Source organism: Capra hircus, chromosome 19 (genome assembly GCF_001704415.2).
Source record: "Capra hircus breed San Clemente chromosome 19, ASM170441v1, whole genome shotgun sequence".
In the NCBI taxonomy this organism is placed as follows: Eukaryota; Metazoa; Chordata; class Mammalia; order Artiodactyla; family Bovidae; genus Capra; species Capra hircus.
The window spans coordinates 45230063-45257587 of NC_030826.1; the positions used below are offsets into that span (position 1 = coordinate 45230063).

The window sequence follows — 27525 nt, forward strand, 5'->3', positions numbered from 1 at the left end:
GAAGGCAGACAGACTGAAACCACAATCACAGAAAACTAGCCAATCTGATCACATGGAACACAGTCTTGTCTAACTCAATGAAACTAAGCCATGCTGTGTGGGGCCACCCAAGACAGACGGGTCATAGTGGAGAGGTCTGACAGAATGTGGCCCACTGGAAAAGGGAATGGCAAACCACTTCAGTGTTCTTGCATTGAGAACCCCGTGAACAGCATGAAAGGCAAAAAGATAGGACACTGAAAGATGAACTCCCCAGGTCGGTAGGTGCCCAATATGCTACTGGAGATCAGTGGAGAGATTACTCCAGAAAGAATGAAGGGATGGAGCCAAAGCAAAAACAATACCCAGTTGTAGATGTGACTAGTGACAGAAGCAAGGTCCAATGCTGTAAAGAGCAATATTGCATAGGAACCTGGAATGTTAGGTCCATGAATCAAGGTAAATTGGAAGTGGTCAAACAGGAGATGGCAAGAATGAATGTCAACATGCTAGGAATCAGCGAACTAAAATGGACTGGAATGGATGAATTTAACTCAGATGACCATTATATCTATTACTGTGGGCAGGAATCCCTTAGAAGAAATGGAGTAGCCATCATGATCAACAAAAGAGTCTGAAATGCAGTACTTGGATGCAATTTCAAAAATGACAGAATGATCTCTGTTCGTTTCCAAGGCAAAGCATTTATTATCATGGTAATCCAAGTCTATGCCCCGACCAGTAATGCTGAGGAAGTTGAAGTTGAATGGTTCTATGAAGACCTACAAGACCTTTTAGAACTAACACCAAAAAAAGATGTCCTTTTCATTATAGGGGACTGGAATGCGAAAGTAGGAAGTCAAGAAACATCTGGAGTAACAGGAAAATTTGGCCTTGGAGTACAGAATGAAGCAGGGCAAAGGCTAATAGAGTTTTGCCAAGAGAACGGACTGGTCATAGCAAACACTCTCTTCCAACAACACAAGAGAACTCTACACATGGATGTCACTAGATGGCCAACACTGAAATCAGACTGATTATATTCTTTGCAGCCAAAGATGGAGAAGCTTGATACAGTCAGCAAAAACAAGACTGGGAGCTGACTGTGGCTCAGATCATGAACTCCTTATTGCCAAATTCAGACTGAAATTGAAGAAAGTAGGGAAAAACCACTAGACCATTCAGGTATGACCTAAATCAAATCCGTTATGATTATACAGTGGAAGTGAGAAATAGATTTAAGGGCCTAGATCTGATAGACAGAGTGCCTGATGAACTATGGACGGAGGTTCCTAACATTGTACAGGAGACAGGGATCAAGACAATCCCCCAAAAAAAGAAATGCAAAAAAGGAAAATGGCTGTCTGAGCAGGCCTTACAAACAGCTATGAAGAGAAGACAAGCCAAAAGCAAAGGAGAAAACGAAAGATATACCCGTTTAAATGCAGAGTTCCCAAGAATAGCAAGGAGAGATAAGAAAGCCTTCCTCAGTGATCAATGCAAAGAAATAGAGGAAAACAATAAAACGGGAAAGACTAGAGATCTCTTCAAGAAAATTAGAGATAGTGTGGGAACAATTTCATGCAAAGATGGGCTCAATATAGGACAGAAATGGTATGGACCTAGCAGAAGATATTAAGAAGAGGTGCCAAGAATACACAGAAGAACTGTACAAAAAAGATCTTTGCTCCTGAGATAATCACAATGGTGTGATCACTCACCCAGAGCCAGACATCCTGGAGTGTGAAGTCAAGTGGGCCTTAGAAAGCATTACTACGAACAAAGATAGTGGAGGTGATGGAATTCCAGATAAGCTATTTCAAATCTTAAAAGATGATGCTGTGAAAGTGCTGAACTTGATATGTCAACAAATTTGGAAAATTCAGCAGTGGCCACAGGACTGGAAAAGTTTTCATTCCAATCCCAAAGAAAGGCAATGCCAAAGAATGCTCAAACTACTGCACAATTGCACTTATGTCACATGCTAGTAAAGTAATGCTCAAAATTCTCCAAGTCAGGCTTCAGCAATACGTGAACCGTGAACTTCCAGATGTTCAAGCTGGTTTTAGAAAAGGCAGAGGAACCAGAGATCAAATTGCCAACATCTGCCGGATCATCGAAAAAAACACAAAAACATCTATTTCTGCTTTACTGACTATGCCAAAGCCTTTGACTGTGTGGATCACAATCAACTGTGGAAAATTCTGAAAGAGATGGGAATACCAGACCACCTGACCTGCCTCTTGAGAAACCTATATGCAGGTCAGGAAGTAATAGTTAGAACTGGACATGGAACAACAGACTGGTTCCAAATAGGAAAAGGAGTATGTCAAGGCTGTATATTGTCACCCTGCTTATTTAACTTATATGCAGAGTACATCATGAGAAACGCTGGGCTGGAAGAAGCACAGCTAGAATCAAGATTGCTGGGAGAAATATCAATAACCTCAGATACACAGATGACACTACCCTTATGGCAGAAAGTGAAAAAGAACTAAAGAGCCTCTTGATGAAAGTGAAAGAGGAGAGTGGAAAAGTTGGCATAAAGCTCAACATTCAGAAAACGAAGATCATGGCATCCAGTCCCATCACTTCATGGGAAACAGATGTGGAAACAGTGTCAGACTTTATTTTTTTTGGCTCCAAAATCACTGCAGATGGTGACTGCAGCCATGAAATTAAAAGATGCTTACTCCTTGGAAGAAAAGTTATGATCAACCTAGACAGCATATTAAAAAGCAGAGACATTACTTTGCCAACAAAGGTCCATCTAGTCAAGGCTATGGTTTTTCCAGTGGTCATGTATGGATGTGAGAGTTGGACTGTGAAGAAAGCTAAGCACCGAAGAATTGATGCTTTTGAACTGTGGTGTTGGAGAAGATTCTTGAGAGTCCCTTGGACTGCAAGGAGATCCAACCAGTCCATTCTGAAGGAGATCCGTCCTGGGTGTTCATAGGAAGAAATGATGCTAAAGCTGAAACTCCAATACTTTGGCTACCCATGTGAAGAGTTGACTCACTGGAAAAGACTCTGATGCTGGGAGGAATTGGGGGCAGGAGGAGAAGGGGACGACCGAGGATGAGATGGCTGGATGACATCACTGACTGGATGGACATGAGTCTGAGTGAACTCCGGGAGTTGGTGATGGACAGGGAAGCCTGGCGTCCTGCAATTCATGGGGTCACGAAAAGTTGGACACGACTGAGTGACTGAACTGAACTGAATACAGTCATTGGGCTTCCCTGGTGACTCAGGCCAGTAAAGTATCCCCCTGCAATGCAGGAGACCTGGGTTTGACCCCTGGGTTGGGAAGATCCCCTGGAGGAGGACGTGGCAACCTATTCCAGTATTCTTGCCTGGAAAATGCCCATGAACAGAGGAGCCTGGTTAGCTACAGTCCACAGGGTCCCAAAGAGTAGGTAGGACCAATTGAGCGACTAAGCACTGCACAATACAGCATACAGTCATTAGGGATTCCCAGGTGGCGCTAGTGGCAAAGAACCCACCTGCCAGTGCAAAAGACATATGAAACGTGGGTTCAATCCCTGGGTTGGGAAGACCCCTGGGGAAGATATGGCAACCCACTCAAGTATCTTTGCCTGGAGAATTCCATGGACAGAGGAGCCTAGCGGGCTGTCCATAGGGTCGCAGAGTCAGACACGACTGAACCGACTTAGCACACATGCATATACTTCATGACCAGGAAAGTACTAGGTTAAAAAGATTAAGATGTTATACAGACCTAGGCTTAAAACTCTGCCCAGCTCCTTTATAAAACAGAAACAATAGTAGACTCCAACTAACGCTGGGCGTTTGGTCACACATATCAAGCCCTTGATATATTTCCTGACAAATTTCACGTGTTCAGTAGATGTTAGTTTTCCAGATTATGTACCATTAGGTACAAATATTTACGGGCCTTAGTGAAACAAGATGGCATTGAGGGCTGAGTTACCGACTGCATTTCTCAGGAAGTGAGGACTCTGGTTCTGTGCGTCTGAAGGAAGGTGCAGGTGGCTAGTATTTTCCCCAACTGTTGAAAATATGTTCAAAATCAGGGCTTGTGTTTAGCTTCAGACTGAACAGGAAATCTTCCTTATGCCTAATTTCGGTGCGGATGACTGGACGTTTCCCACACAGAAAGCCGCCTAAAGCTAGTTTCTACTTTTAGCTCAACCCGGGCAAATTTCCTTAAATATCTCTCTGAGCGTGGTCCCGCCCACATGCCCCACCCAGTGGGTCTGAATGCTCCCGGGGTTAATTCAATCCGTGGAATTTTTTCGAGCTGATTGGTGGAGCAAATCGGAAATCTTCTTCCTTTTTTGATTGGTCTCACGCAGCCTTGGGGCGGGGTATATGGGCGTGCCTCGCGGGGACGCGGTGAGCTGTCATTGGAAGATGAAACCGGCATTTCGAGAGCTTCGTGCCGTCGCCTAGGTCGCAAGGGGCGGGCCTCCTCCCTCCCAGGCTTTTATTGTCCTTTACATTGGCCAGACTTGTTGTCACTCACGGAACCTGGAACTCATTGGTACAAAAGCTCCAAGAAGCGGTGGGTGATTGGTTGGCTACTGTTCCCGCCCCGATCCTGTCGCCATTTTACATAGGGGAACAGAAACCCTAAAGGGAGTGGTATTGGTACCGGTGGTCAGTTGGGCGGTTGGTGAGTCGTGGGCTGGGGCGTGAGGGCTGCGGCACTCAAGGGCTGACTGGGTTCTCGCAGCTTCAGAGAAAGGGAGACTGGAGAGCAGCGGGTGGCCTGCAGAAACGGGTGGGTCTCCCTGTCTCTTCGCACTCTGTAGGGCAAGGGCTGCGGGACTCTAGAGGCTTGGCTAGTCCGCTTCGGGGTTGTGAGGCGGGAGGGCGGGGGGGCGGCGCCTCCGCTTTCTCCAGGGCCCGCAGGTCGAGAGCAAGCGGCCTAGCAGCTGGGCAGAAAGGACACTCGGACGCGGTCCCCGGGGGGGAACACAGCGCGCGTGCCCGCCGGCTGCGCACGCCCACTTGGCCACCCGCTCTGGTTCGCGTCCTGGAGAGCTCCCCGCAGTTCTCCCTGATGGACAGTTGGTGCCTGTGTTAGAGGAAGGCGAGCGTGCCAGAGAGGCGTCGGGGTCGGCGGCGACTTCCAGAGGGTCTCTAGCAGCTCATCGGGCTTTGGGCGTCTGAAGCTAGGATGTGTACTGTGCTGTTGGGAAGAGGAATCGAGTGTTTGCTTCATAGGACATCTTAAATGTACCTCCCCTTCCGCGAAATGTTCCTCACGGTTTTTCTCATCCGTGAGATTTGTCTTTTTCTCTAAAACAAAGACAAGGAATCTTTAATTTTGTCGCCCACAGGATTTTGAGTGCTGCAATGCATTGGACTTCTGTATGCTTTCTGTATGGCCTCCTATGAATAACTAAAGCATTTATTATCATTCTTTGGTTATAGCAGTTTCCCTGTATCTAATTTTTGTTCAAGTTAAATGCTCTGCTCCTTTTCTCATGTCTTAGGATTAAATGTGGGCTTGGACATCATCCATGAAGTTTAGTCGTGAAGGACACGACTAAATTTCAGAGGTGGGGCCTCTGGAATGTGGTGACCTCACCTCTGAGGTCCCTTGGGTCCTGATGAATGGGAGATGGACTGTCCTTGTTCCCTCTCAGCCCTGCTCTGCCAAGGAGTAAAATTTTCCCATAATTAGCAGTTTAAAGGGAAACAAGGATTTTTTATTTTTCTTTGAAGAATCTTTGTAGACTTCAGTAACAAGGTTAGAGTTGTAGTCAGTACTCCTTTTTATTGGAGGATAATTGCTTTACAGTATTGGACAGTACTACTTTTAAGTCTTTAATTAGAGTATCAAGCGCACACTTCAGATAGGCTGATCTGTTGAAATTAAAGATGTAAATTTCTGCAAAGCTAATCTGAACAACAAATTTGTCTTGACTGTTGCCTTCCTTTATAGAGTGTCTCATGTATTCTACTGAAAAATAAAATATTGAACATTTGTGCAGTTATATGTCAATATGTTGTTGTTCAGTAGCTAAGTCATGTCTTGATTCTTTTTGAACCCATGGACTGCAGCACGCTAGGCTTCCCTGTCCTTCAGTGTCCCCCAGAGTTTGTTCAAACTCATGTCCACTGAGTCCATGATGCCATCCAACCATCTCATGCTCTGTTGCCCCCTTCTCCTCCTGCCCTCAATCTTTCCCAGCATCAGGGTGTTTTCCAACCAGTCAGCTCTTCGCATCAGGTGGCCAAAGTATTGGAACTTCAACTTCAGCATCAGTCCTTCCTTTGAATAATCAGGGTTGATTATTGCGGTTATCTTTGGAGGAGTGATAATTGGGAGGGTGCACAAGGAGATCTGGGTGGATGATAATCATCTTGTTTTGATTTGGTTCATGACATTTCACTGAACTGTATGTTAGCATGTATGTTTATATCTATGTACATTATGTTTCAAAAGCTAATAATTAACAGGTGATCCTGTTGGTGGGAATATAAATTGCTACAGCCACTATGAAGAACAGTATGGAGGTTCCTTAAAAAACTAAAAACAAAGCTACCATATGATCTAGCAGTCCTACTGCTGGGCATATACCCTGAGAAAACCATAATTGAAAAAGACACGTCTTCCCCCGATGTTCATTGCAGCCCTGTTTACAATAGCTAGGACATGGAAGCAACCTCAATGTCCATTGACAGATGAATAGATAAAGAAGCTATGGTACATGTATACAATGGAATATTACTCAGCCATAAAAGTGAACGAAATTGGGTCATTTGTAGTGATACGAATGGACCTAGAGTGTTATACGGAGTGATGTAAGTCAGAAAGAGCAAAAAAACAAATATTGTAAATTAATGCATATATGTAGAATCTAGAAAAATGGTGCAGATGAATCTATTTTGCAGGGCAGGAATAGAGACACAGATTTAGAGAACCGATGTGCACACGGGGAAGTGGGGGTGGAGCCAGTTGGGAGGTTGAAATGACATATGTGTACTACCATGTGTAAAATAGCTAGTGGCAAGTTGCTGTAAAGTACAGGGAGCTCAGCTTGGTGCTGTGTGATGACGGAGAGGGATGGGATGGGGGATGGAGGGAGGGAGACTTTAGAGGAGGGAATATATGTATACATATATACTGTTGTTGTACAGCAGGAACTAATGCAACATTGTAAAGCAACTATAATAAAGAAAATGTAATTTTTTAGAAAGTGAGGTGATGGTCAACACTGGGTGCCATGGTCTCTCCCCCAAACTTACCTGGTTAATTTCTTTGTTGGCCATGCAGTTTCCCAGTGCTGTCATTTCCTCACCTCTGAAATTTTTTAGGTTCTCTTTTGGGTCTTGATACTGTCTACTGGCCAAAGGCAGCTATTAAATTTCTAAGAGGTGTTGATATCTAACCTGCCTTAAGGAGTTTGCTTCGCAGTGTAGAATAGACTGGTTTTCTTCTTCATAAGTTCTCATTTCAGAAGTATTAGTTGTATCTGTGGTGGCATTGCTTCCATACTTAGGGTGACGAAAGCCTGCCACCGTTGAGACTGGGCTTCCCATACCCCACTTGGATGCTGCAGTGGAAAAAAAGAACGTTTTGGCAAGGCATCAAAAGGCTTAGTTGAGTTTCCCCTCTGAAAACAAAATACTCAGCTCCTTCCTATCCAAACTATACTTGAAATTGTTCAAGTTTTGCTAGGAGCCACCTCCAGTGGAGGCTTGTATTTTCATGTGTATGTCTTGTATTTATGTGTCTATATCTCTGCAAAGAACCATTACTTGACTTGCCTTTCTTTTCCTTCAGGTCACAGAATTCAGAAACAATGGGGAACGTTTTTGAAAAATTGTTTAAAAGTCTCTTTGGGAAAAAGGAGATGCGGATTCTTATGGTGGGTTTGGATGCCGCTGGAAAAACCACCATCTTGTACAAACTGAAGCTGGGAGAGATTGTGACTACCATCCCTACAATAGGTATGTTAACGGCCTGTGACGGGACCAGTGTACACTGCAGTATGTTGTGCTTTTACAAGCTTCTTATGTTACTGGATTTTTACTTTGGAGAATCTTGTCCGCCTCATAAACTTCTTGAGGCCCAAACCAGGTAATATACAATTTCGTAATTGCTTCCTGGTATCTCTGGCGCATTGCTAGGTTTATAGGAGAGTCATACAAACAGATTTAGGTGGAACAAATTTAACCCTATCGACTTGACCAAAAAAAAAAAGGAAAAGATAATGGTGATTAAAATCAATCTTTCTTCCAGGGGCCTTTCCAAGTGGAAGCATCTCTCCACACCAAGTATGTTCCTGGCGTTTAAAGATATAGTGTGGAAAAAAGAGAAGGACTTAGCATGTTTTGTTTTTTTTTTCCTCTTTCACTTTGGCTCACACCAACTACTTGAGGTGGTGGTCCACTGATGAATTTGATTTGTTCCATTGCTGGAGGACAATCTGACGGTATAGTTATTCCTGCAAACCAGCTCTATGTTTTGTCGGCCATTTACGGCTTTTGCAAAGGCAGTTTTGACAGAACTTAGTCTGTGCCTCCTGAGCTGCTTCTAAATCCAAACTCCTGAGTGAGAATGGGCTCCCCAGGGGGCCATGTGAATGTCAGTAGTGTTCTGAAAGTTGGATTAGGCACAGGAACCAACTGAGCAACTTCAGAGATTGCAACATTTAAATGAGGAGGAAACCAAACAGAGAAAATGCTCATACCCATAGCTTTAAAAAATGTTATTAGTCCAAAAAGAAAATAGGATAATTACTTGTTTTTCTCCTTTCATAAAAATAATTCATCCTTCCATAATGTCATACATACAGAAAAAATATAAACAAATGTTAAAAAAAAAACCCTGTGATTTTGGTGAATATCTTTTTTTTTTTTTTTTGGCTGCACTGGGTCTTCATTGCTGAGCACATTCAAGTTGCAACAAGCGGGGGCTACTCTCTGGTTGTGGTGCTCACACTTATTACAGTGGCTTCTCTTGTTGCAGAGCACCAGCTCTGGAGCATGGGCTTCGTAGCTGTGGCACGTGGGCTTAGTTGCTCCAAGGCATGTGGGATCGTCCCAGACCAAGAAACAAACCCATGACCCTTGCATTGGCAGGTGGATTCTTAACCTCTAGACCACTGAAAGGTTGCTACTGCAAGCCGTGTGTTATGCCAGGATTCGTGACCTCCAGAGGAGAGGATTTCAATCCGGGATCAGAGACAAGGCTTGACTACTTGGAGCTTTTTGTGTTGCCAAGTTTTATTAAGGTATAACAGAGATAGGGAAAGCTTCTGACATAGACATCAGAAAGGGAAAGAAAGAGTGCCCCCTTGCTAGTTTTTAGCAAGGCGTTTTATGTCTGTTGGCAAGCTTCTAATCAGATAAGAGAGACACCTCAAGGCTGAGGGAGTTTTACCAGGCCCCTGTCTCACAGTATGCATTTTTGAGATAGAATGGCAAAAGGTATGTCATCCCCAATCATAAAACAACTGACATGAATACTGGTTTGTTGAGCCATTATCAACCCAAGGCTTGAGAAAAGGAAAAAAAGGTTAGTCTTAGGCAGAACCAGTTTCATCAACAGAGAAAGAAAAAAAACGTCTGCTGCCTGCAGTTTATTTCCCCCTGCCGCATGGGGACCTCTGGCCTCCCTACCTGTTCCCCTCTCACCACCAGGGAAGTCCTGGTGAATATCTCTGTGAAGGCATATGCGTGCCGTTTTCCAACTTACTCTGCATTACACAGCATCTTTGGTTCTCTTCTATGGCTTTACCTCTCTGTGGAATGCTTTCCTACCTTCTTCCTTGCCACCCACAGCCCCCCGACCCCCACCCCACTGCTTATGTAGCTAAATGCCAGCTTATTCTTTCAGTCTCAGTTTAAGCCTCGTTTCTCAGGGATGCCTTTTCTGAGATGGTTTCTTGGATGGTTTTCCCCTGTTGTAAGTTTCCATAGCAACCTGAACGTCTGAGTAACTCTCAGCACGTTTGTCATTGCTCACTCACTACCTCTCTTCCAAAAGTGTAAATAAGAGCAGGAATCATACCAGCCTTGCTCACCACTGTTCTCAAGTTCCTAGCAAAACGCCTGGCACATGGTGGATGTCCAGTAAACATTTGTTGAATGGATTGCGGTAGATCATTGAACTAATGGCCTCCAATGAATTATGCCCCTCAGTAGCCACAGCCCTGCACAGTCCCTTTCCACAGTGATACTGGGCATGGCCATATGACATACTTTGGCCAAGGGCACAGCAGCAAATGTGATTCACACAGAGATTGGATAAGAGCTTGTGCCTTGGGGTTTGCCCTTTTGGAACACTACCACCACCATATGAGGGAGCTCAGTGCTCCTTGAAAATAAAAAGATCACCTGGAGAAGAGAAGTCCAGCCTACCCCCCAGAGGACTCTGCAAGAGGAAGTCCAGGCAACCTACTGAGTTGGGGACGGGGGAGAATCATTGTTCTAAGCCACGTTCTAAATAATAACCAATACAGATCAACCTCCAGTTTTAGTAACTAGATAGTATGTGGCTCTATGTTTAACAAATTTCCACTCATGGATGATTAGGTTTATGTGCAACAGTTCTATGTAAATGATCCTGATCATTCGAAGACCAGTCAAACATGGCTGAGCTCACTAAGGAGATTGAGAAGGTACAGCCAGAGAAACATAAGGAAAATGGGAAGCCAGGGAAGAGTTTTAAGGAGGGAATGAACAGTAGTGTCAGATAAAAAATCAAATTATGTAAGAACTGGAGAGCTGTTGATGGATTCTCAACCTTGCTGACCTCGGTGAAACCATAAAGCATGGTGAAGCAGAGCTAAGGTGTAATGGGTAAGAGGTAACAAAGTTTGACTTTAAAAAGGAGAAAGGGGTGATTGCAGGTGATGACGTGGAGTCAAGGAAGGGTTTCTTTGAAGGATGTACGTTTACATTCTAAGCCTGCTGAGGAGAACAGGTTGGAGATTTCGAATGGGGCAGAGAAGAGCAATAGTAGAAGGTTCCAGACAGCATGGGTGGACCAGATCCAGCCCATGGGTGGATGGACTCAGCATTAGCTGCTTCCTTGTTCCAAGAGGGAGGGAGAGGAGTGTGGATGAAGAGGTAGGTGGGTTTCTATGGTGTGCGGTGGGAGGCAGAAAGCAGCCTTATCGATGGCTTCTGTTTGCTCTGAAGTCTGCTGGAAGAGCTGCTGGCAGAGAGGGAAAGGAGGTGTCAGGTGGGAGACACCTGTCATAATGCACAGAGAGCAAGCTGACTTAACACGTTCTGTTGTGTAAGCTATAGATCTTTGACTGGCAAGCTGCTTCGTAAACGAAAAATACTGTCCAAATGTTAGCTGAAGTTATTTTGAATTGTTGAGCCAGCAAAAGTCTGCATTAAACACTCTCCCCATCTTCCCCGTGTAGGTTTCAACGTGGAGACAGTAGAATATAAAAACATCAGCTTCACAGTCTGGGATGTCGGCGGCCAGGACAAAATCAGACCTCTGTGGCGACATTATTTCCAGAACACACAAGGTAGAGATTATCCAGTTTCTCGCCCTGCAGCCATTTCTGTTAAATGCATCTAAAGATGGGTACTTGAAGCAAAACCTGTGGCCCTCTGCTCTGTTTGGACTGTCAGTCTTCCTTCTCTTTCAGTGACCCACTTAAATTTACTGGGGAGGTTTCTTTTGAGAAGTGGTCCCTGCCTTCTTTGGAAAAATACTTGGGCTTCAGTGCTTTACACAGGCATCTCCTCTTAATCTAGAACAGTTAATAAATGGTTGTCCTGATGAGTTTCATCTTTTGGTTAATTGAAAGTGCCTTAGATGAAGTACCAATTTTTAAAGAATTTGAATTCTGTAAACTCCTTTAAGCCGGTTGAGAATATCTGAAAAATCATGCCTAACGAGAGAAAGAGAGAGACAGCAATGGTTGGAAACCCAGACCCAGCATCCGGTGTGGCCATAGTCCCTTCCAGCTTCCCTGTTATCCTACAAGTACATGAACAGGCACGAATATCCTAGATCACTGCCTTGTTTCCTTTTTACTGGATTTTTAAACGTTGGAGTTATAATGTGTCCCATATCAGTCTCTCTGAGTTTTTCCATTGATCATATTTTGGATAACCTTATAGATATTGCCTATCCAGAGATCCATAAGCTGTTCAGATAGTTTTTACACCCTCATTCTCAAACCATCTGGCATCCACATACTCATTTCAGAATTAACTTGGAGTCTTTTCATTTTGAAAATTCTACTACTGATGGTGGGTGTTTTCAGTGCATATGTTTCATAGTAATGACCCATATTTGTCGGTCTTTTCAGTCCAAATGCCCAGGTCGACTGCCCCTTTATATTGTATATCATTATTTTAGTGATGACCTTTAACACTTAAGTCTCTTTGTAGTTACTGCCTCAACCTATAGATTTAGAACGTCTTTCCTCAGAATAGTGTATTTATCTTTCCTTTTTTCTTTATATTAGTGGGAAGTTGAAAACAAAAAACAAAGAAGATACATAACACATGCCCATGTACCCATTACCCAGCTTCAAAAGTTATCGGCATTTTGCCCAGAGTACATTATAGCAAATGATGCCTCTTATTCATCATCCTTCAGTGTTTATTTTAAACTGATAAAACTTTTTGATTTCAGTATTTATTTAGCTGAGCCAGGTCTTCCTGAGGCCCACGGGATCTTCAGTTGCAGCATGCGAACTCTTAATTGTGGCACATGGGATCTAGTCCCATGACCAGGGATCAGACCCAGTCCCCCTGCATAGGGAGCATGGAATCTTAGCCACTGGCCCACCATAGAAGTCCCTAAAGCTTTTTTAAAAAAACTTAATCTCCATGCATTATCCCACTTCCAAAATTAATATCCTTTCTTTACTGTCTGGTATCCAGCTCTTGGGGGATTCCCTGGTGGCTCAGACAGTAAAGAGTCTGGTCTGCCTGCAATGTAGGGGACCGGCATTCAACCCCTGGGTCGGGAAGATTCCCCCAGAGAAGACAATGGCAACCCACTCCAGTATTCTTACCTGGAAAATCCCATGGGTGGAGGAGCCTGGCAGGCTGTAGTCCGTGGGGTCATAAAGGGACACGCCTGAGCGACTTCACTTTTACCCAGTCCTCCAGTTCCACATTGGACTTGGTTGCATTAGGAATCGAAGTTTACACATTGCATTTCATTTCCTGTCTCTCTAGTCTCTTATTCTACAACAGTTTATCCCTCCACTGTTTTCTCTTTCCATCTGCATTTATTAGCTGAAATCCTTCTAAATAAAGAATTCTTTTATTTTTATTTGGTTTCTCTGAAATATAGTTTATATAAGAAAGGCAGGAAAAAGATATAATTCTTTCCCTTTATTGATTTTCGGAGAAACAGTTTGATGACCCTAGCGGCCTTCCATGATGTTAGTGTTAGTCACTCAGTGTATCCCACTCTTTGTGACTACGTGGTCTGTAGCCTGCCAAGCTCCCCTGTGCATGGAATTCTCCAGGCATGGAATTCTTCCCTGATGACACTTAGATTTTTATGTCTTATAATTCAATCTGTTGCAGACAATATACGTTTTGACACTTGGTTGTTGTTGTTGAATCACTAAATTGTGTCCAACTCTTTTGCAACCCCCATGGACTGTAGCCTGCCAGGCTTCTTTATCCATGAGATTTCCCAGGCAAGAATACTGAAGCGGTTTGCTTCTCTCCGGGGGATCTTCCTGACCTAGGGATTGAACCCATGTATCCTACATTGGCAGGCAGATTCCTTACTACTGAGCCACCTGGGAAGCCCACTCAGTGTACTGATTCAAATGTTAATCTCATCTAGAAACACACTCACAGACACACCCAGAATACCATTTGACCAAATGTCTGGGCACCCTGTGGCCCAGTCCAGTCGACAGATAAAATTACAGATAAAATTAACTATCCAGAGTCCAAAATACTAGAGGTTTCATGTCCTCATTCTCTGAAGGGTTCCCTTCTCCCACCCTTTTAAGAGTTGTCAAACTCAGTCACCAAGTAGAAATGCCTTTGTATTTTCAATCTTCTATTTATAGCAAGCCTAATTTTATTGAGTTTTAATAGCTATTGCTTCAATGGTAGGGAACTGGCTATATTCTAGGACCTTTGAGTGGGTGGTTTGGACTCTTCATGAAATAAGCAAATGGGGCCTCTTTGAAGAATGGATTTTCTGTTTGGTGGGTCCAGACATTGCAGCCACTAGTAATCTTAGATGTTGCCCTTATATTTCCTGCACCTTTGCAACAGACAGGCTGTCTTTTTTATTTTAAATTTTCTTCTTCATCAGTATGTTGAGCAGAACAGACTTAATGATAGCTAAGCTCCCAATTAAGATAGTGAACTAGGTGTAGACTGGAATGTGAACTATTTACGGGATTTCTTAGTTGATTTATCATATATGTGCTCAGTTGTGTCCAACGCTGGGACCCCATGGACTGTAGCCCACCAGGCTTCTCTGTCCATGGAATTCCCCAAGCAAGAATGCTGGAGTGGGTTGCCATTTCCTGCTCCAGGGGATCTAGTTCCTACACAGGGATTGAACCCATGTCTCTTGTGTCTTCAGTGTTGGGAGGTGGATTTTCTTAGAGAAGGCATAAAATAGTTCATTAGATAGGCCATTAGTTGTGATGTGGAAAGATTTTTCTCCTTGATTTAGGTTCTGTTATTTTAATTTGCTAAATAGCAATGTATTTATATGGTTTAAAATTTAAAGAAGTGAAAGTATACAGTGCGGAGTCACCACCTCCTTCCTGCCCCCAAACCACCCGGTTCCTCTTCCCATTTTTATTTCTTGTTTATCTTCCAAAGATATTTTATGCATATATAGGCAGCTGTGGATACATATTTCTACCCACTTCTAAAAACAAACCACAGCGCACTGTTCATTGGTAATTTTACCTTTTTTAAGGTTTTTTTAGTTCAGAAGTGTAGTGAGTCTGTTGCTGGGTTCTTTTGTTTCTCACACAAGGATCTAAATAAAAAGAGTATAAAATGGGACCTAATATTTATAAACCTTGATTTTTTTTTTATTAGGAAGGGCCAATGGATCATATGTCAGCTTCTACCCTGTCAGTTTTGCATGGGAGGCTAAGGGTCTCCTAAGAATTCAGGAAAACCGCCTTTGCTCAGCTGTGATCAGAGTCCAGAGACTTACTGGCAGCCTATCAAGTCTTTGGGGGGAGTTTTGAACATTCTGCATTTTTTGGGTCTGATGTGATGTAACAGACATGACTTTGACTCTCATGTAAGCCCCAGTCAGTCAGAAGCTGTGGGCGCTCTAGTCTGCTGGAGTGGGCTGTTGCGGGCAGCTGGTCAGGCAGCTGTTGGGTGGGCCTGGGAAGCATGGGGGTGTCAGGGGTTGGGGAAGGGGTGTGTGGAAAGGGCCGAGGGCCAGCACAAGTTTTCCCTCCTAGACACAGTGGTGAGGTCTCAGTGTGAGAAGGAACCCGGAGGTTATCTCATCCCACTGCGCTTTTCCCACCAGCAGAGTCCCTTCTGTGGGCTCCTGCAAGTGGCCGCTGAAGCTGCCCACAAGCATCTCCAGTGAGGGGCAGGCCTCTTGAGGCGGCCCACGGCACCTGCAGTTCTGTTAACTCTTTTTAAAAAAATTTTTTAATTTTAAAAAATCTATGTACTTCTTTGGCTGCATCAGGTATTAATTGTAGCTTACGGGATCTTCGTTACATCACGTGGGTCTTTCATCCTCTCTAGTCATGGTGCGAGGGCTTCGTTGCTCCGTGGCACGTGGGATCTTAGTTCTTCAACCAGGGATTGAACCTGAGTCCCCTGAATTGCAAGGCAGATTCTTCACCACTAGACCACTAGGGAAGTCCCCTGTTTATCACCTCAACCTCCTGGAGTTGTACCCTCTGATCTTCCATCTAGTTCCAACAAGTTGAACCTCTGTATGTCATAGCTTTTAGATATTTGAAGACAGCCATCAGTCCCCTCGGTGAGTCTTTTCTCTAGGCAGAGTACTCCCAGTTATATACATTGTTTTTCGTATGACATAGTATCTAATTCCTTTGCCATCCTCATCAGTCTTTGCCCTTCCAGTTCTTCTGTGTCTTAGAGTGTGGGGTCAGCACCGACCACGAAACATGCCCGGGATGTTCTGACTCATGTACTGTAGCCTAGGCTTTTTTTGCCCATATTTTAGAGACTGAGCTGCTCTCTCTTCTGTTGATAGAGCCTTCACTATTATTAAATAGTTCTTCTGGCAGCCACTTCCTATTTTTGTCTGCCAGAGGGCTTAATGTCAGCTAACCACCCAGTTCTTACCACCGTTAACGTCACATGGACCACTGCTCAGAGCGTCTTCCCCATCCTGTATGTGGATTGTGTGCTGAGTTCCTCCTGGGCACCGCCTCGGGAGACCCCGTGGCCCCAGCTCTTCCGCCAGCCAGTGTGGCAGTGACCAGGTCTGTGCAGGCTTCAGCCACCTTTGCTCAGATACAATGCACAGGTCCCGTTCTTTGACCCGTCTCTTGCTTCCTGGGATTTCTCTTCTGCTGTAGTGTGGGATGCTGCAAAGATTCCTGACACCAATTGCCTGGGGTTGGGCCATGCTTCACAGGTTAAGGGCAGAAGACACCTTCACTGCAGATGCCAGCTGCAAATTCAGGGCTCCCCAAACCACCCTCACTTTATTTCAGCTGTTCACAATGATGCTAAAGCTGAAACTCCAGTACTTTGGCCACCTCATGCGAAGAGTTGACTCATTGGAAAAGACTTTGATGCTGGGAGGGATTGGGGGCAGGAGAAGAAGGGGATGACCGAGGATGAGATGGCTGGATGGCATCACGGACTCAATGAACGTGAGTCTGAGTGAACTCCGGGAGTTGGTGATGGACAGGGAGGCTTGGCGTGCTGCGATTCATGGGGTCGCAAAGAGTCGGACACGACTGAGCAACTGAACTGAACAAATTTGGCAGTTCCCAGTGAGAAGGAAATGGCAACCCACTCCAGTATTCTTGCCTGGAGAATCCCAGGGACAGAGGAGCCTGGTGGGCTGCCGTCTATGGGGTTGCACAGAGTTGGACACGACTGAGCGACTTCACTTTCACTTTTCACTTTCACAGATTGGAGAAGGAAATGGCAACCCACTCCAGTGTTCTTGCCTGGAGAATCCCAGGGATGGGGGAGCCTGGTGGGCTGCCGTCTATGGGGTCGCACAGAGTCGGACATGACTGAAGCGACTTAGCAGCAGCAGCAGCAGCAGCAGCAGTGTTCCCTCAGGTTCTTTTTGTTTGTTTGTTAATTGGCTGCACCAGGTCTTAGTTTCAGCATGTGGGATCTAGTTCCCAGACCAGGATCGAACCCAGGCCCCCTGCATTGGAAGCCTGGAGTCTTAACTACCAGGGAAGTCCCCCTTCAGATTCGGTCTTCATTAAAACAACTCACAGGACTCAGATTGCTACACTTAAGCTCCAGTTTATTATATGGCAGAGGGATACAGATGAACCAGCCGAAGGAAGAGATGTATGTGGGAGGCACACAAGGTACATAGGGCTTGTGTCATCCTCTTCCCATGGAGTCAGGGTGTTGCCCTGTGGCCCATAGAGCTGCTGCATACACAGAGCGTTGCCAGCCAGGGAGGACTGTGTCAACAGTTCACAGATTTTTATTGGGTCTTTATCATGTAGGCATGATGTAGAAATGAGGTAACTAAACATGAGCCCAACCTTTTCTCTCTTTATTCTTTAAAAAATGTGTATTGGAGTGTAGTTGCCTTACAACCTTGTATTCGTTTCTGCTATACAGCAAAATGTGTACATGTACTTACATCCCCTCCCTTTTGGACTTCCTTCTGGTTCAGGTGACCACAGTGCATTAAGTAGTTCCCTGCGCTATAGAGTGGGTTCTCATTAGTTATCTATTTTATACATAGTATGAGTATATGTGTCAACCCCGATCTCCCAGTTCCTCCCCCTTCTCTCCGCTTGGTATCCATATATTTGTTTTTTATATCTGTGTGTCTATTTCTGCCTTGCAAATAGGATCATCTATACCATTTTTCTAAATTCCACATATATGCATTAATGTACAGCTTTGGTTTTTCTTTCTGACTTACTTCATTCTCTATGACAGCCTCTAGGTCCGTGTTTCTACAAATGAGCCCATTTTATTCCTTTTAATGGCTGAGTAATATTCCGTTGTATGTATGTATTGCATCGTCTTTACCCATTTCTGGGTTAATGAGCATTTAGGCTGTTTCCATGTCCTGGCTGTTGTAAATAGTGCTGCAGTCAGCATTGGGGTACATCTGTCTTTTTGAATTACGGTTTCCCTGGGTATATGCCCAGTAGTGGGATTGCTGGGTCATACCGTAGTTCTGTTTTTAGTTTTTTAAGGGATCTCCATGCTGTTTTCCATAGTGGCTGTATTCTCTGTCTACTCTTGTTATTGTTGATCTGTTGAGGGGCCATGGTGCGTCTGAAAAAGGCTGGTTGGGTGTCCAGCAGGCTTCCCAACTCTGGAGATTCTACATATGCTTCCGTATTGAGTGCTTTCAGTGAAACCACACACGTAAACAGGCAGAGGCTGTCAGGACATGTGAACAGCTACCCTCCCCAGGTTCAGGTTACTAACACGCTGCTGCTTTCCATTCAGGTCTGATTTTCGTGGTCGACAGTAATGACAGAGAGCGGGTCAATGAAGCCCGAGAAGAACTAACCAGGATGTTAGCTGAAGACGAGCTCAGAGATGCGGTCTTATTGGTGTTTGTAAATAAACAGGTATGTCACTAGCTGTCTGAATCCTGGGACTGAAAAGTGCTGCCAGCTGCTCGCTTTAAAAATAGAGATATTTAATTAGCTGCCTGCCTCCCTCTCGCCAGTCCCTCCCGTAACCTTCCCCTCCACCTCCTTTTTAGCTTGGGTCTTCTATTCGTTCACTCGCTCAGGAAACATCCACTGAGCATTCACTAAGATCCAGGCATTGTTTGGGGTGTTGGTGATACAGCAGTGAACCAGACAGACAGAAATCCCTGAGTTCATGGAGTTTGCATTCTAGTAGGTAGAACGTCAGTCAGTAACAGATATGTCCTATGTCTGGGGGGAGTCATGGGAAAAGGGGCAGGTGTGGAGAAGGATCAGAGGGCCCCTCTGATAAGAGGACGTCTGATCAGATGACACCTAGCTGCCATAGAGCACAGGGAGCAGAGCTCAGCTCAGCACTCTGTGATGACTTAGGAAGGTGGGGTGGGAGGGAGGGCATATATGTATACGTACAGCTGATTCACATCATTGTACAGCAGAAACTAACATCACATTTAAAGCAATTACACTCCATTTAAAAAATAAATGAGCTATAAGCATATGTTGTACAACACAAGGAATACAGCCTATATTTTATAATAAGTATAAATGGAGTATAACTTGTAAAATTGTGAATCATTATATTGTATATCATATACCTGTAAGCTATATAATATTGTACATCAACAATATTTTAATAATAATTAAAAAAAAGATGACCCCTGAAGGCCCTCAGGAGGGGAGCCCGGCTATTCTAGGAAGAGCAAGGCAGCCAGTGCAGCTGGGGTGGAGTGGTGTGGGGTGGGGGGTCAGCAAAGGGGGAGATGAAATTGGATGATGTGGGGCCAGTCCTTGAAGAAACTCGGCTACCATGTAAATAACACAAAACAGTAAAAGTTGAGGTAGGAGAAAGATGTGGAACCATCCAGCCTCAGGGCAAGAAGCTGAAGTAAGGGTGGAGAGGAAGGTGGAATCCTGTGGAAGTTACCAGCCTGAGATGAACAGTTGCGTTTTGATGCATTTCCCCCTACTTTCTCCTCCACGAGTACACTCGTTATGTAATTGAGATCTTACATCTTGCCAGTGTTGCATCCTGTTTCGTCATTTCAGATTTTTCAGAGGCATGTTCTCTTGTCATCTAGCTCTTTGTAAGCACTATTTTAAACGGTGGGGGCATCATCATTCACTTGGCCATTACCCCACCGTTAGATTGGATGTCACTTTGAGGTTCATTAGTGCACCTGGACTTTGATAAAAGAAAATGTTTGTTCTTTTTAATTATAGAACCAGGACACGTTCAGGGTATAGATCTACAGACGATTCACAATATCGAGTGAAACATTCCAGCCCCACTTTGCAGGATAAAAACGTTGTTAAATTCCTTACATTTCTCTCCAGAGTTTATTCTGCATTCTGTTTTGCAACCTGCTTCTTAGCCTATCTTTGATGTCCTTCCAAATCATTGTCTAGATCTACTTTGTTCTTTTTTTTTTTTTTCCAAAACCTGTAGCTCCTGCGTTGGAAGCTCAGAGTCTTAACCACTGGACTGCCAGGAAGGTCCTCAGACCTACCTTGTTCTTTCATGCTAATTTATTCAAATTTGGTTTCAGCTTACTACATGCCAGACACAGTTCTAGGCACTAGGAATATGTCAGAGAACAAGATAGACAGAGATTCCTTCCATGGTAAAACTTGCGTTCTAGTTATAGGAGGCAGGTAATAAACATACTAAGTCAGTCAATTTTGTAATACAGTAAACTTGCAGTGAGGGCTATATTTAAAACAATGAAGCAGGACAATCAAGAGGGGTCACGGGGACACAGAGACCTTGCAGAGCGTCCTGAGAACTTGGGCTCTTACACTGAGAGAGACAAAGCTGTTGCAAGGTGTTAATAGGAGAAGGACTGGATGTGACTTCACTGACCGCCAGGTTGAGGATAGACTTTTCCGGGAGGAAGAGCAGAAGTGGGGAGACCAACTCAGAAGTAATTTCAATACTCCAAGTGAGAAACAGTCAGACTCTTAAATATATTTTGCAGGTAGAGCCAATGGGCTTTCCCAGCGTGGAGCTGTGAGAGTGGAGAGAGGGAGGGAAGGAAAAATTAAAGGGCGATTTGAAGGTTTGAGGTCTGAGCCTCTAGGCGGCCAGAGATAAGACTGGGGGTTAAGGGCAGATGTTGGGGAAGAGCATGGTATTTCATTACGTGGATGGAACATTGCTGAACTGACGTTTGAATATTCTCTTCCAAGGATCTTCCCAATGCTATGAACGCAGCAGAGATAACAGACAAGCTTGGCTTACATTCCCTCCGCCAGAGAAACTGGTACATTCAGGCCACTTGTGCCACCAGCGGAGATGGGCTTTATGAAGGCCTGGACTGGCTCTCCAACCAGCTCAAAAACCAGAAGTGACGGGAGGTGCCGCGCTCCCCGTGCGTCGTGGCAAAGTCAGCTGGCCTCTTGTGTGTGCGTGTGTGCGTGTGAGGAGCCGTGTGGGTGTGTGGCCGGGCGTGGGAGCAGCTTTCTCACATAGTGCCTTATACACGCTCTAAAGAAACCAGTCTTACATGTTAAGAACAACCAATGTTCCACTTTCTACGCTACCTTCCATTTCAATAGCTTTGATGACCAGCTTTGCAGTCCATGGGGGAGTCCCAAGGGCTCCCCCATGCCCGAGAGCCAGACTGGTCTTTGTGATGGGAAAGTTGGGGGAGGGTGGGCCGTGGACTGCCTCCGCTTGTGTGATCTTGGCCCAGGCCTGGGGTCTCTGCACACCTGGGGATCCTGTTAGACTCTGGCATCCTTTTGTTAAAAAAAAAAAAAAGGAAGGCTCAAATTAAAAAGGCCCTTGCTTACCACAGATGTAAAGTTCAGATGTGAACTTAAGTTATTTTCTAGCCCAGAGGTCCTGATTTAATATACTTTACTGAGAGAAATCAGTGATCTTATTCTATGAGAAGAAAAAAAAACCCATAACACTAGACCCTGTAACACTAGAAAATCTTCGAATCCTTCCTTCCTTTGACTCTTATTTGCCAAATGGAGACCCTCTGGGGTGGGCACCCAGTGCGTGGCAAGGCTCTTTGCCAGGGCCGCCCCGCCACGCCCCAGGCTGGGTTAAAGAGGGGCGACGCCTTCGTGTTCCTCGTCACCTCTCCGAGGCTGCTGCCCCCACTCCTCTGCTCGGCGCCGAATGTTCTCCGCCTGAAGCAGGAGCTTGGCTCCCCAGATGGAAGCAGAACCATGTACAGTATGTTAGTCCAACTTGAGGTTTGGGTTAGCTGCTCTTCCTAGAACCACACACCCGGGAGTTCTGAGAGTTTGTGAGAGAATCAAGGGGTTAAATCTGGGCAACGAGACGCCCGGCAGCCAAGTTGGTTGGTGCTAAATTTTGCCATGAAGGATGTCTCATCCAGGCCACTCTCCATGGCACTGGGACTCCCTCTTGTGGTTGGCAATCATGGAATTTTCCATGCCATGGAATCATGGCAAACGTGGAAATGTGCTCTATGTTATCCTCAAAATAGAGGTAACAACGACCTGGAAACGAGCTGGGTTCGCTCAGTAGTCTAGAGCTGTTTCGTCCAGACAGCTGTTGTCCAAATTTGTACCTAAGCTCTTCCACGACTACCTTTTAAAACTGCTTTTTTTAAAAAAAAAAAAAAACCTCTTAAATCACAGAGGAGAGTGTAAAATGAATTTTATCAAAAGTAAACCTTGCTGATAACCATGAAGTTGCTATGACTCGGAAGAAATTTCATGCTGTGATCAATGTGGAATGTAATGTTTTTCCTTAAGACATTTACTTTAAAGAATGTTTCTTGCAGTACTGGCAACAAAGTCCAGATTTGATTTTTAAACCATGCAATTAAGTCCTGAGAAATATTTAGATTGTGCGCCTCAAACTGGCAGGAAGTGTGTCTTACACTTTTGTATTTATGCTTAGTGCGTGTGCCCATGCTGGGCCTCATCAAACACTTGTTAATTGGTTGGACAATAAAGACTTGCTTTGGAAGGAGAGGACAGCCATGTGCTTCCAAATGTCTTGAGCATCTCTCCATCTCAGCAGACGTGCTGTTAAAAACTCCCAGGGCACTTGTACAAAAGGCAGAACATCCTGGGGTGCTGTCTGGGCCCTCCTGCCTTCAGCAGTGCTCCTCATTCTTACCTTCCATGATGCTTGGAACTGCTGAGGTCTTCCTCTGAATTTGGAGCTGATGATTTATGGTTAGTGGATCAGTGGAGGCACTTCAGTGTGGTGCCTTTGAGCAAAGGCTTGGGTCCCTGAAAGCCATATTCACATCCCACCTATGTCCTCACTAGCTGCCTGGCATCAGGCCTGTCATTCTTTGCCTCCCTATCCCTGAGCCTCCGTTTGCTTAGCTGTTAAATGGGCATAATAATGCCTACTTCATAGGGTTGTGAGGATGAAATGTCTCAGACCTTTGTTTTCCTTGCCTGGTGTTTCCCTGAGGATATTTTGATGTCTCAAGTGTGAACAGCAGTGCTGGCCACAAATTGATCAGCATCTTTTTTTTTTTTGGCTGTGCCATGTGGCCTATGGGATTTTAGTTACCTAGCCAGGAACTGAACCCAGGCCCATGGCAGTGAGAACACAGAGTCCTAACCACCAGACCTCCAGGAAATTCCCTGATCAGCATTATTTATAGGAGCAGTGAAGTGGGATGAGATAGGGCTATATTTAATCTCTCCCACTCTATTCACCTTCTAATCCCATTGAATCCCCTGTCCTTTTCTAACTTGGGAAGTGGTAAGATGACCAGTTGGGATGCTTGTTTAAAAAAGCATGTTGCTATGTCCCACACTTAATTTTTTTTTCTTATTTTTAGCATATTCAGAGTTGTACGACCAGCACTACTAATTTTAGACTATGTTCATCACCCCTCAAAGAAAACCTGGATCTATTCCCTAATCCTCCCTTTCCTATGGCCCCTGGCCACTGTTGTATCTACTTCCTGTTTCTGTGGGTTCGCCTATTCTGGGCAGGTGTGGGTCCCAGGTAGTTGCTTCCTGAAGCCATGAGTTGCTGTTGCCTTGAACACAGCATCAGTCCTGAGGCATCAACCTGCAGACAAGTGAGGCAGAGCCCCAGGGAAGAGACTGCCTCACAGGTGACCCTGAAATTTATTACCTTGAAACGGAAAGGAGTGCTAATAATTACGCAGGGGTACAAGGCATACCCAGGGATGTATGGTTACCCTCTCAGAATGGAGAGAGCTTTGAATCTGGAATCAAAGTCACTCCCCATCCCACCCCCTGCCCCGCCCCCAATTTCCCCACCTGTAAGGAAGTTCCTAGGCTTACCTGGGGGACAGCTCTGTGTGAATACCAAGAATACAGGGGTAATTGAGGGATCCATGAGTCAATTCTATATATGTAATTTGATCTATTTGAAACAATACCTCAACAGAGCTGAGAATATTCACAGGTGAGTTGCTCGAGACAGGTGGCTTTTTACTCCTGTGGAGGCCGGTTTCAAGTGACATGAAGCATAATTTGAGAAGATCTGAGTTCTTTGTCCACAGGTATCTGGAGGCCGTCAGTACACAGACAATCTGACAACGTGCTCTGGAGACCCTTTTTTCCTTTGAAATTTTTGATACTCTTCACCCTTTTTGGCAGCAGCTTTATTGAGATACATTTCCATGAATTCACAGATTTTCTTCAGTCATATCCTATTGTGCAACCATCGCTGCAGTCAATTTTGTTCATTTATTTGGCTGTGTCAGGCCTTAGTCACAGCACTTGGATCTTTGCTGCCAAGATGTAGCATCTTTTGTTGTGGGCCACAGGCTCACGGACCCAGTAGTTGCGGTGCAAGGGCTTAGTTACTCCACAGCATGTGGGATCTTAGTTCCCCAACCAGGGATCGAACCCTCGTCCCCGGCATTGCCAGGCAGACTGTTAACTGCTGGACCACCAGGGAAGTCCTATTTTATTTCTTTGGCCCCACGCAGCACGTGGGGTCCCAGTTCCCTGACCAGGAATGGAACCCATACACTGGAAACACAGAGTCTTAACAACTGGACCGTCACAGAAGTCCTGCAGTCAACTTCAGAAATTTTCATCGCTCTGAAAAGACCCTGCAGCCTGTAGCAATCACTGCCCATTTTTTTTCATCCCTCTCAACCCAAGGCCGTTACTAACCACTGGTCTCCTTTCTATCTAGAGTTTGTAGGACACTTTAAACTTTGCTTTTTAACCACCAGCTGGTCTTTGAGGCGTGTCACACTAAGAACTTTTCTCCTATTTTGTTTTCATTATTTTACTCTAATACACAGCATAGGAGGGTTTCCCTGCTGGCTCAGACGGTAAAAGAATCTGCCTGCAAGGCAAGAGACCCAGCTTCGATCCCTGGGTCAGGAAGATCCCTTGGAGAAGGGAATGGCTACCCACTCCAGTATTCTTGCCTGGAGAATTCCAAGGACAGAGGAACCTGGCGAACTACAGTCCATGTGGTCACACAGAGTCGGACACCACTGAGCATGCATGCATGCAGCTTGCTACTGCACCGGCTGCCGCTAGGTGGTGCTGCTGCTCCACATGACTGACACACAGCCCTGGATGGAGTGGGCCAAGCGTGGGCAAATCCGTTTTCTTGCCTGGCCACGGAGAATGACCCAGAAAACTACAGCTAGGAATATGCCTGGAAGAGAAAGACGAAACGGGCACCCAGTGTACCCAGGAATTGTGAGTGCCAATAATAATAAAGGTGGCAGCAACAGTTGTTGACTGAAGAATTAATCTCTATTTACTGACCATAGTGGGTGCTGTTCTAGACGCTGTGCACACATCATCTCTAATTGTCGCACCCAGCAAGTCATGTGTATTGTATCTGCTTTACAAAGCAGGGAACCAAGGATATAAAGTGACTTGATGGTGGCCGCATGGTCATGATTCAAATGCAGGTCTGGGGCTCCAGGGTCCTGTCCTTCCAGTCCACACTGCCATAGGCTCTGGCCTCCAGATGTCAGTAGAGGTGGGGAGAAGGTAGCAAAAGTGCCCAGTGGAGACATCTGGGAAGGGACACAGCAGCACTCGAAGAACTGTGTCAGCTGACGCACCCTGGGAATGAGGAGTGGGTGGAGGGAAAGAGCCAGGGCGCTGAGATGCACTAAGGCCAGTGGAGACCTGGGCTTACCCTGGATGCTGATAATGAATGTTCCTGGGAAGTAAAAGAGATAATCACAGTGTTCTAAAACTGGATTGTGGCAATGGTTGCATAACCATAAATTTACTAAGAACCAGAAAATTGTTCAGTTACAATGGGTAAATTGTGTGATGTGTGAATATTCAGTAAAGCTACGAAGTTTATAATCATGAAACCAATAGCAATGAGGGTGCCGACTCAGTGGGTCTTGGCAGTGCTCTAGGCACTCTGAGAAGAGAGGGTGAGTAGTGTCTCAGAGGAGAAAGGCTGATCGATGGCTGTCCAGGGTCTGTTTGAATGCTTTGGGTGTCAGGGAGCTCAGTACCTCATAAAGCAGCCCATTCTAGCTTGGGATAACTCTCTCTAACCCCTTGAAAGTTGAAGTCTGGCTTTGTCTTTATCCTGTCATGCAGAATAAATCTCTGCTTTACCATGTGCCATCTCTTTCACCACTCAAGGACAGTCATTGCATTCTCCCTAAGTCATTGTTATCCCATATAGAAATCCCCAAGGTTTTTCACAGGACAAGATTTCCAGTGTTCCTGTTCTCCTGGTCTTTCCCTGACATATTCGTTTTGATCTGTTCAGCATCCTTCCTAAAACGCGGGGACCAGTAGTGAGCCCAATATTCTGTAGACGGCAGCCCAATGTTATAGTTAACAGATTGGATCCTAGAATTAAGGCCCTTTGGATTCAAATCCTTGCTGCTGCAGATCAGCTGTGTAACCATGCTTAACGTACAAACTTTTCTGGGCCTCTATATCTCTGTCTGAGTTATCGTCAGGGTTGTACTGAGTCTCACCTTCGGAGGGGCTCTGCTGCCCAACCTCTTTAGGTGGGCTTGGCGATGGCTAGGCACAGGAAAACAATCCGAAATAGCAAGCTGTCACAACTGCTAATCCATCTAGTGTGTGCATGCTCAGTCGCTTCAGTCGGGTCCAACTCTTTGCAGCCGCACGGACTGTAGCCCGCCAGGCTCCTCTGTCCACAGGATTCTCCAAGCAAGAATACTGGAGTGGGTAGCCCTTCCCTTCTCCAGGGGATCTTCCCGACCCGGGGATCTTCCCGACCCAGGGATCAAACTCAGGTCTCCTGAGTCTTCTGCATCTCAGGTGGATTCTTTATTGTTGAGCCACCAGGGAAGCCCAGTCAGCCTAGCAGATATACACAAACCCTCAGAGGAAGGGTCTCTGCCATCTCTTTCTACAGGGCTTTCCTTCCATGGAGCTTTGGTCCCTGGCAGAGGGGGTGTGGCGATGGGGTGGCAGTCAACATCAGCTTTATGGGCCTGACTCGTGCCCAAGCCTCTTCTTCCTTTCTTCAACAGTTTTATTTGAAAAATTTTAAACACGTTGAAAGCACTATTTAGAAAATCTTCACCTAGATGCCACCGTTGTTCACTTTGTTCCATTGGCTCTTTAGATCTTTCTATATATACTTCTTTTGTTGAGTCCTTTGGAAATGAAATGCAGTCATCATGACCCTTTACCCCTAAGAATTTCAGCCCAGATCTCCTACATGTGAAGACATTCTGAACATGAACAAGAGATTGACATTCTGAACATGAACAAGAGATGATTATCACATCTGAGAAAAGCTGGACTCATTTCCTGATATCATCTCCTTGCTAGT

The 27525-nt window shown here is 45.1% G+C and overlaps 1 protein-coding gene across 2 annotated transcripts; it reads left to right on the forward strand.

Annotated features, from left to right (window-relative positions):
- LOC102191173 (ADP-ribosylation factor 2) lies at window positions 4545-22742 on the forward strand. Of its 2 annotated transcripts, none has more exons than XM_005693960.3 (5): window positions 4545-4639; window positions 7763-7929; window positions 11361-11471; window positions 18577-18701; window positions 20973-22742. In XM_005693960.3, the coding sequence occupies exons 2-5, from the start codon at window positions 7782-7784 to the stop codon at window positions 21132-21134; spliced, it is 546 nt and encodes a 181-aa protein (XP_005694017.1). In that variant the 5' UTR covers window positions 4545-4639; window positions 7763-7781; the 3' UTR covers window positions 21135-22742. The 2 variants fall into 2 exon arrangements, with proteins under 2 accessions (XP_005694017.1, XP_005694018.1); XM_005693961.3 differs by having other exon boundaries at window positions 4571-4747.